Source organism: Alligator sinensis, unplaced genomic scaffold (genome assembly GCF_000455745.1).
Source record: "Alligator sinensis unplaced genomic scaffold, ASM45574v1 scaffold1032_1, whole genome shotgun sequence".
Lineage (NCBI taxonomy): Eukaryota > Metazoa > Chordata > Crocodylia > Alligatoridae > Alligator > Alligator sinensis.
In genome coordinates this window covers 110,896-121,136 of record NW_005842450.1, presented here as the reverse complement: position 1 = coordinate 121,136, position 10,241 = coordinate 110,896, and the positions used below count along the sequence as shown (strand labels likewise).

Here is a 10,241-nt window from a genome sequence, read left to right as displayed (position 1 = left end):
GCGCCAGTGCGGCCACGGGGGAAAATGCCTCCGTGCCCCAACTCTGGCATGGGTCTGCCCCCGAGCCAGAGGTGCCGGAGCCTCCCGCCGGAGCACTGGCACAGCCCAGCCAGTCCCCGGTGCTCGACACCCCCAGCCCAGGTCACAGCAGCCGGGGGAGCGATGCCCCCGGCCCCACGCGACAGCAGCCGGCAGGGCGCGGGGCTGGAGGGTGGGTTTAAGGGCGGTGGTTAGTTCTGCCTGCCGGGGCCGAGCTTCCCTCCTGCTCCCTGGTGCCAGCTCCTTCCCTCTCCCAGCATCCTCTTCCCCCCAGCCCCGGCTTCAGGGCCAAATGCTGCCGTGGTGCGACGCGGCTGCCAGCACACGGTCCTGCGGGGAGCACTTTGCTGCTCGGAGCCGGAGCCGGAGCCGGAGCCGTGCGTGCACCACCATCTGCCGAGCAGCGCGGGCGGCTGCTCCAGCGCACGCACCAGTGGGCAAGGAGGCCAGCCGCCTCGTCCCGGTGTGGGCCGACCCCAGCCCCGGCTCCTCGTGCCCTGCCGCCTGCGCCAGGCTTCTTGCAGCCCGGAGCCCTGGAGCTGGGAGCCGAGGGGCGGCCTTCAGGCCTGGCCCGGCCTCTAGCAGCGTGAAGGATGCCCAGACCGCCCCGCCCGGGCACGAGCAGGCAAAGCGTGCCCGCTGGAGGGGCGCGCAGCATCCGCCTGCGTTGCACGCGCACAGCCTCGGGCTAGGGAGGCAAGTTTGAACGCGTGTCACAAATCACGAGTCCACCAAGCTCCTCTTCATAATAAAAAGCTTAATAGGCTCTAATACGAGATCCAAAGCATCCTCTATACACTGTATATTACTGAGAGGCAATAATCTAGGTAAATCCTATTTTGATGATTTCATTAGGATGTTTTATAGGAAGCAAGGCCCTCAGCTAGACCTCCCCCCACCGTAGAAAATAAATTATTTATCGTGAAAGAAGATAATAAGATCATTAGGCAACATTATTTAGACTCTCCCAGCCCCTGACGATAACTCACCCCTCTCTGTTTGCTTTAGCCAGACAGCAACTGTGCTGCCGTGCGATGCCAGACAGCAGCTGCGCAGGGCACAATGGAGCCGCTGGGTTCAGCACGGCTGCTCCGCAGGGACTATTGTCGCAGGGATTTCGCACCCGGCTGGGGGGAACAAGGGCCTGATCCCGAAATCCTCACTTAAGGGAGCCTCCCACGGGCTGCGGTGCTTGGCTCCCAATTCAAGTCTGTGCAGCGCACGTGGCATTGCCAGCTGGGCTGCCCAGGCTGTACGTGTGCTGGCCAGGGATGCTCACAGCAGTTTAGCCACTTTGTGGCCCGTGGCAGTGGGGACGTAGTCACCAGGCCGGCACAACCCAGACCTGTGCTAGCCAGGGGGGACGTGGGCACAGTCACGGTCACGCTTTCCTGCCGGGGAAGTCACCGCACACCACGAATAGGATCCTCCGCTCCTTTCCACGTGCGCGAACCCGGAGATAAACCCTTGGCAGTCAGTGGAGCTCCCCGAGATCTCTCCCCGTGTGACCGATCAACACCAGGCCTGAGAAGACGGCATCGCGACCTATACGATTTACACACTTACTCAGCAACGTTTAAAATGCAAAGAGGACCCCGAAGGCAGCCTACGTCCAAGTTAAATACCAAGCTCTTTAAGCGGCTTCCCCACCGCAGCCGTCGTTCCCGATGCTATCTGGGGGCCGGCCTGATCCCCCCTCTCCAGGTAAACAGCCACAGCCGGAGGCTGCCAGCTGGCTTTTTTCCCCCAAGAGATGACAGATTCCTGCTTCCTTTCTATAAGGAGTCTTTAAATCCAACTCGAAAACACCAAGTCTTTCTTCACCTTCACCTCCGTGGGCCTCCGTCAGCAGAAACAGCAAGAGTATTTTTCATATTACCACCCTGCCCGGCAGGGTCCCCGGAGGTCGAGCTAAAAAGAGCACTGCAGACTATTTCGGTAGTTACACTGTCTAATACCCACATTACAAATCAATAGGTTTAAAAAAGTTCTACATTCTGCAGTGTTTTCCACATGTCAAAATAAAGCCCACATAAGAGCAGACCAGAAAGCATTGATCTCTGCTCAAGTTCATTACTCCCTCTAGAGTTAAAAGCAGAGGGTGGGGGGAAAGACAAGACAGTGCAATACAATAATGGATCATCCCGGCCAGCTTGCAGCCGTGTCTCGGGGCTCGGGCAGCTGGTTGCAGGTCAGAACGGCCTCGCTTTGTTACATCAGCTGCCCGGCAGCAGCAAAAGCAAGGCTGAAGGAGCTCCCGGATGGATGCTTGGCCCAAGCACGTGGGGCCACCGCTGCAGATCACAGCCCCTTCCTGGTAGCTGCTTGTCTCCCCGTTTCAAAGGGGGCTGCATCACGCATCTCCCGCAGGCTGACTCCAGATGGCTTGCCCAGATCCATGTCCTGGCCCGGGCTGGTAGCCAGATTACAGCCACGCCAGCCTGGGATCCGAGCGCCGGACGCTCGCGGAGCAGGATCAGCGCAGCAAACACGGAGATCTCCTGACAGCAGCCGCCCACTCACAGCACCCACAGATAACGGGGAAGGTGAGAATGGGCACCTGCTTCCTGCCTGGGCCTGCCTTGCCCACTTACCTCCATGTTAAGACTTGGTGCCTCAGTTTCCCCATCTGTAAAATGGGGGCATGATACAGATGTCCTTTCTTATGCACTTGGAGAGTGAGTGCTGCAGCGTGCTCACAGGGCCTAGGCCCATTCGTCCGGTCCAGGCCTTTGAGCACTCGATTCCCTGCCAGTCCCGTCACCTTCTCTCAGCTGGATGCTCCGTCCCTGCCACCTCCCCGCCGCGGGACACCCGGGTGGCATCCCTACTAAGGATCTGTCTTCAGAATCTGGATACTGATGTCGCATAATTACATTTAAATGGCTGAAACCTGCTAAGACCTTTTATTGTATAATCAAATATATTTAAACCATGCCACGAGGAAGCCAAGAGCACATACATTTCTCCTAATGCCGGAGCATCTCCAGATGCAGCGCCCGAATTCAGTTCTGCTTCCAGATGATTTTCTGTCTCCCCAGCAGGATGATAAAGGGAGAAGAAGTCTGCTGCGGAGCAGGGCGAGCGGCCTAGCAGGAAACGAGAGGGGAAACTCCCACCGTCGTTGCATCTGGGCACAGCTGGAAGGTTTCATCTGTCACCATGGCTGTCACTTCTCCGAGCCGGGAAAGGGACCCAACACCTGCCTGCCTGAACACCCTCGTCACACGGCTGCCAAAGCCAGAGCTGGCTGCACGGGGCAAAGGAGAGCCCGGTTTTTCTTTTGCTTTGCGACGCGCTCCTACCGGACATCAGTGACTGCAGCGCGTGACAGCGGTCCATTTGTCTGCATGCATTTCCCCCCCAAACCTATGCCCTCCACCACGGCTCCTGCCCAGTCCCACTGGAACAAACTGGCAGCCTGGCCCCAGCGCTGAAGCCTACCTGACCACTTTCAGCTGGCGATTTCTACCTCCTCCAGTGCTGCACGTTCAGGTGCCTCGACTCACCAAAAGGAGCATCTGCCGAAGGAGGCACTGGTCATGTCTGCATGCAGCTGAACCAAACCCGGCAGCTGCATGAGGGGCACGTGCAGCTGCAGGCCGTGCATGGGCAAAGCTGGCAGGGATTTGCTTTCGAGTGGCCACGGAGTGGTGCTTGCAACGACAGACGTTGACTTGCTGTTTGCTCCAGACGTGGACTGGCGCAGGTAACACTTCGTGCCCTTCTGACTTGGCCTGAAACTGGGATGTGAAGTCCAGTGCTAAGAGTAGCAGCAGGAGCAGGCTCCATGCACCCAGCCCCGCCAGGACTAAATCCTCGCGCTGGGCATCCCGGCAGTCGTGCAAGGCCAGCTCCTTGGCTGATACAAATCCACATAGACCCATTTTGCCCGGAGCCCCTAAGGTTTGGTGAAGTGGTTGGGCAGATCACTTCCAACTCCCATGCCCAGGCCCAGTCCAAGGTGCCTCCCTCAGACTGGTTTTGCTGGAGGGAGGTGCCTGGCCGGCACCAGGGCCTGGTTAGCGACGGGGGCAGAACAGCCCAGGCTGCCACGGTCCGGCTGTCCCCAGGACGCATCTGCACCGCGACTTTGCCCGCACAGACGTGTTGGAAAAATTTGCAAGGAGAGCAGCAGCGTGGCTGTGCCAGCAGACCGGTCTGCACGGAGCGCCTGCCACTTCTCTGCAAAGGGGCCTGCCAGAGACGGGCCCGAGCCCCCGGCAGTTTCCATTCCGGCCCCTTGTACCGTCGTTCCCTGCACAGCTCCATCCTCAGCCACGTTCCCAGGCCCATTCCCACCGCGGGGTCACAGGCGGAGGCCCCACGCTCCGGTGCTGGGAACAACCTTGCTCTGCGAGCCCTGCTCCGGCCGTGCACACGACCGGCAGGCTTAATCCTCCCCCACCAGCAGCCTTGGCCCCAGGAAGATAAAGCTTCTGCCCTGTGAAGAAGAGCTGCCATTTGGACGAGGGGAAGAAAGCCTGCCCGGAGGGTGGACGCAGGCTTTCCACCTGGCACCTGCTCTGAGCCAGGCAGGCTCGTTTCCGCCTCTGCTCCGTGTTCAGCTGGGGAGATTGGTTTGCTTATTTTTTTTGACAGGCACAACAAATGTCATCGCAGCTCGGATACGTGTCTGCAGCCTCGGCGAGCCCTGCTTAAAAGGCTTCCCTTTCACCTCTGAAGCCTGAGGATCCTGCGTTAGATTATTTGCAAAAGGACCCTGCGTCTCGCAGGGCAATATTAGCGCTATCTGCAAATGTGACACTGTGTTACACAAACACGGTCTGACAGCGACAAGCGCGCGCGGGAGACAGCGCAGGGTGGATTTCACTGGGATAAAAGCAAACCCAAAAGGTGGGGGTGTCCAGATCCAGGCCCGGACACGGGACAGCCCAGGTTGCTCCGGGGGAGACGCAAGCAAAAGGCAGACCTGGGAAAGAACGGTACAAATGTCAGCGGGGAAACGGCCTCATCACACGCTGCTCTAAGGAACCTGAAACCACAAAATGATCCAAAACCATGGCTGCGCTGGAGGCGGATCGGCTACAGAGCAGCGGCGAAGGGCCGGGGTTAGGCACGGCACCGCCCAAGTTGATTCCAGCTGGAAAGGCGGCACCGTGTTTAGTGGCGAGTCTGAGACCGTGGGCTGACGGCCTGCCCGGTGCTCACCGGGTCAAGGACGGGCAGAAGCGCAGTCTCCATTCAAGCCCACAGAAGCTGGAAACCTGGAGCCGGCGGCGCCTGGGAGAGACCCAGCCCCGTCGGAGCCGCCTCCATAGCCGCCCTCAAGCACACAAAGAAAGGCTCAAAATGCTCCGAGTCCCAGACGCGGCCGGACAGAGCCGGGCTGGCGGGGAGGAGCCCTCGGTCATAAAATAGATGGTTGCGGCTGCGATCAGCCTGGCCGGCTTTGCAAGGCTGGCAGAGATACAAGCGCGCCGGGAAGGCCTCTGGAGACGGACGAGGGCTGCAGCCGTGGGGAGTCGCGCTGATCTGCAGTCTCTCAGCGCCGAGACCTAAACCGTCCCTTTCCCGGCAGCAAAGGTGCCGTCACGGTGTGCCACTCGTTCCCAGCATGGCTTCGCGCTCCGAGCGTGGCTTCCAGCGCCAGAAACCAACCACGAAGCACCTCGCCACCCGCCTCGGGTTCACGTCCCGCGGCTCGGGGAGAGGGGCTCCGAGGCGGGCCCGATCCTGCCCCTTTGCAGAGGTGCGGCGGAGGTGGCACGGCCCCACGTTGGCACCCGCTGTGCAGCGCTGCCAGGACCCTGCACAAAGGTGTCGGGAGAGATTCCTCGGCTGCGACCGACACGGGGGGCAAGCCCAGCACTTGCCGGGGGCACGGCCGGCGCCCCAGGGAGGCCGAGGCTTGCAGCGCCCTGCCCCACGTGGAGAGGAAGGCGGCTCTGGGCTGTCTGGAGACTTGCCATGCTCCCTGGAGTCTTCCTCCCTCGCGTGGCCAAGGCGGCAGAGCCCCCGGGCGGGCGCTGGAGCCCAAGGCGAGGCGCGGTCGGTGCTGCTCTTCGCCTCCTGAGCTCGCTAAACTCGTGACATGGCAGGAACTCGGGGGCCAGAGAGCAGCCCCGGCCCCCCCGCCTCCGAGAGCACGCGGCCGGCGCCTCACGCTCCCCACAAAGCGCCTCATCAATCATGTTCCCTCTAATTAACTTCTAATTTACCTCTTTAGTCAAATCTGTTTACAATCAGAGACAAGAAAACACGGCCTGGTGCGAGGTGCCAGAGCTCGGTCCCTCTCTCCCCGCACGCTCCGGCGCCTCCTGCCACGCGCCAGCCTCGCCCCCCAGCCTCGGCCCCCAGCCTGGCCCCAGCCCCCCGCCTCGTGCCTGCTGCCGCCTGCCCGCCCGGGTACAGCGGGAGCTGGGAGCCCCTCCAATCCCCTGGCAGAGGCAGCGGACCCACAAGCGCTGCCGGAGGAGCCGTGCCGTGGGCTACAGGCCTCCCCGCCAGTGCACCTCGCTCCCGTGAGATGCCCGCGTGGACATCCGCCGCGGTCAGTGCGGCAGAGGCTGGTCCCCACCCAGGCAGGGCCCGTCTCCCCCTCGGGTGGGGATCAGAGCCAGGAGACGCCCTCGCAGCCTCCCACCGGCCCGTGACGAGGGCCCTGCTTGGCCGCATCCTGCCAGCCCTTCTCCCGGAGCCCGCTGGGTTTTATCCTACCCGACAGGAACTGCTCCTGTTGGGACGCGCCTGGATGCAGCCCTGGGCTCGGGTGCAAACTCCCGCAGAGACCGAGAGCCTTGGGCAGCAGCACTCGCCGGGACTGACGGTTCCCTACGCATGCCCCGTGGCCCTCCACGGCCCAGCCCCGGGCCTCCCCTGCCACCCGCGGCCATGGCAGGGCTGGCTTTGCTGAGCCCCAAGCCTTTGGGATGAATGGGGCATGGCGCTCAGCAACCAGCACCTGCATGCTCGGCACCGGGGCAGCGAGCTCTCGGCGGTGCGGCTGAGCGCGGGTGCTGGAGCGAGCGAGCGAGCCTCAGCGATGCCAGTGCATTAATCCAAGTAACCTTCCCAATTAACAGGGGGCCCAGGCAGGCACCGAGCAGGGCCCTGCAACAGGCCCAGGAGGTAGGTCTCATCCTGCCCAGGGGGCCGCGCCACATGCCCACGCTGCCTCTGGCAGCCCCAAAACGCCCCGGGGAGGGGAGGGAAGGCGAGTCCCTGCCACGTCTGGCAGCTGAGGGGAGGGATTGCAGGTGGCAATTGCTTACTTCAACGTCTCGCTGCTCTTTCTTCTCCCCTTCGTGGTGCTTCATTTGCGCCCCTGGTCTCTGGTGCCGCTGCAGCTGCGCGAAGAAGGGACAAGTGGCCTCCCAGGTCTCGAACCCACGGCCCGGGCTGGCCGCTCGCGGAAAGGGAAGGATTCCAGGCCTGAGCCCAGACCCTCCCCGACGGGACGCAGGCAACGCACCCGAGACGCACGAGGGGAACGCATGTCTCCCCGGGCCCGCATGCCTAGTGGTGCTCGTCCACCCGGCCCAGCTCTGCTGTCAGAAGCCGTGATTGAAGGAAGCCTTTAAGCTTCCCTGACAATGCATTTTTCTCCGAGATAAAACACGAATGCTGTCGGCATGCAAATCTCTCCAAACGAGGCAGGGCTCATCTTGCCGACGCCGCGCCGCTTTGGGATGACGGGCAGCAGCGGCAGGGAAGAGCCAAGCAGGAACCTTTTCTGGCACTTCCCGCCAGCTGGCGGCCTCGGGAACGGCCGTGCCGGGGGAGGCCGGTGGAGGGCGCAGGCAGAGAGCGCGGAGCCCTGCCCGCCCGGGGGATTTGGTGCTGGTGGGCAGCCCCGCATTGCAGGCCAGGCCCCAAGTTATCCTGGAAAGGAAGCTGTTACTCGGCACCACCCTCCCTCTGCGGTGCCTGCAGTCATCGCCAGGCCGTCACGTGCCCCCGACGTAGCCAGAGCCGTAGCCCAGGCAGCCGGGGAAAGTGGAGGGATTAGGCTGCCCGGCCCAGTGCTTGCCACGGCAACCCTCCCTCCGCTGCAGAAAGCCACCAAGGAATACAAAAATTAACTTTAATATCTGAACCTCCCCAGCAAGGGCTGGCGTCCTATAAAAGTCACTTCCGGGCCGGCGGGCTGAGCAGGGGCACGGTGACACCGGCCGCGTCCTCCGGGCAGGATGCCGAGGCCGGGTCCGAGGCCCTCAGAAATTCTCCAGCAGGTCCAGGATCCGCTTCTGCTCGCTCTCCCGAAACTCCTGGTTCTTCCCGTCCCCGATGTTCTCCGCGTACTCTGAAGGGAGAAAACAGACCTGAGCCACGAGGACGGCCGACGAGCCCTTCCCGGGGCAGGGCCCCGCCACAGCCTGCACGGATCCCGCGGGGCTTGGAGAGTCCAGCTGCGCCCGCCTCGCTGGGGGATGCAAAGGGACACTGCTGCGCCTCCCTCCTCCCCGGCAGCACAACGGGTGTCGGCAGAGGTGCAGCTTGGGAGCCCCCCATGTTTCCTGGGGACAATCACCTGGGCCCCCCGACACGTACCGCTGTACCATCCCAGCAACGAGACCCCGGGCAGCCGCGGGGCCCGCCGGCAAGCACGGCACTGCCCAGGGAGCTCGGAGGCTGCGGGCCAGCCTGGCCCGCGGTGCACACAGCGCTGGTGCAGAGCGCAGGAGGGCTCAGCAAAGCCCCCTCCCACGTCACCCGCAGGCTGCCTACTCTACGGGCCTGGGTGGTGCGGGCTGTCTCCACTGGGTGCAGGGGTGGGGAACGGACGGCTCCCCGCCCCGGCAGCGCTGCCCGTAGGCTGGCCAGGGGCCAGCTTCTCCTGGTCCTCCCTCGGGCAGAGCCCTCGCCCCCGGATTCCCACTGGGGCACGGAGCCTGCCAGCCTAGACGCGGAGGCAGCTCTCGCTCCCTCCCAGCTCCACCGCCACAGGAAGCTGCACGTTCAAAAGAGCGTTAAAAAAACCCTGCTGAAAGGCACATCTGGGGCTGCAAACCAGGGACCTGAACAAATCTCCGGGAATCGGCAGCCGGCAGCCGGGGAAGGGAGCGCTCTCCAGCCCCCGCCTCCGCTCATCCTTCCCCTTCTCCATAAACAAACAGAGCGCCTGGCATTCAGGCGGCGCTGAATGGCAACGCGGCTGCAGGAAGTTTGCTTTAATATTGATGTGTTCAGCGCTGCTCCATGCTGCGGAGCCCCATCAAAGCCTTCATTGTAGGCACGCTGAAAAGGCTGGGGACAGGGAGAAGTTAGCTGCCGGGGGAGCCTCTCCTCCCGCGCGCGCTCTCTTCACACACACAAAGCGGGGAGCTCTTTGCCACGGCCTCTGGGAGGGAGGCTCTGAATATTTATAACCTGCTACAGTCCCCGTGGCAGGAGGTGGCGATGCAGCCAAGCCGGGGCGCAAGGCAGACAGGCAGGGGGCTGGAGCCCGTCTCCACTGCATGGCCCGGAGGGGAGGGACACGCCGCCCCGTTCTCAGCACTTCGCCCTGCAGGAGATGGAGTCTGGGTGTGGTGCGGGGTGGGACGGGGCGGAGGGGGGCATGCCAACAGGGAAGGGGTTTGCCCACACAGTCCTGCCAGCAGTTTTGGGCACTGCCTGTCACAGGGGTGGGTGCGGGGCATGGGCAGGGCACCTCGGGGAGCTGGGTCAAGCAGGGGCCTTGAAAGCAGCTGCAACAACGCAGCTGCCTCTGCTGACTTACAGCCCCAGGGTGACTTCTCCCCGGGCCGCTGCACCCTGGCAGTTCGAACCCTTGCGCGTGAGCAGGGCAGCACAGCGCCGGGGGCCCAGATCCTCCCTCTTCCAGCAGGAAGCTGGAGGCACTTCTCCACGAACGCTGGAGCCTCCGAGGAGGCCAGGGCTCGGCTGGGTTTTTTGCCTGAAGGACCGTTTGACCGTTCGTGGAGTTTGCCTCAAGCGGTGCAATGGTGACGGTGGTCGCCAGCAGCCGGGCCCCTCCGCGGCTTGGGAGAGACCCGTTGCATGGGAGCAGGTCACCCATCTCCCGGCTTTCGCCAGGAAGCGCCACGCTTTTCCTCTTCGGCATCGGTTCCACGAGACTAAGCTTTACAAGGACTGGCTGGCAACATGTTTACGAGGTTACCAGCAGCTGCTGACATTACGCTGAAAAGAGCAGACAGGAGTGCTAGACCTGAGCCTTTTTTCTTTCTTAATTACCCACTCAGAAGCCGCCTTGTGTTTACGGGGCTGCGGCGTCG

The 10,241-nt window shown here is 62.7% G+C and overlaps 1 protein-coding gene across 1 annotated transcript in view; it reads right to left on the bottom strand.

Moving 5' to 3' along the window:
- Positions 1-8,072: 8,072 nt before the first annotated feature.
- Positions 8,073-10,241, bottom strand: part of CTNNBL1 (catenin beta like 1) — a 53,137-nt gene continuing 50,968 nt past the window's right edge. The window contains exon 16 of the mRNA XM_006030518.3: positions 8,073-8,305. Coding sequence (XP_006030580.1) covers positions 8,217-8,305 — 89 coding nt within the window. The 3' untranslated portion in view covers positions 8,073-8,216. The remainder of the gene's footprint in view (positions 8,306-10,241) is intronic.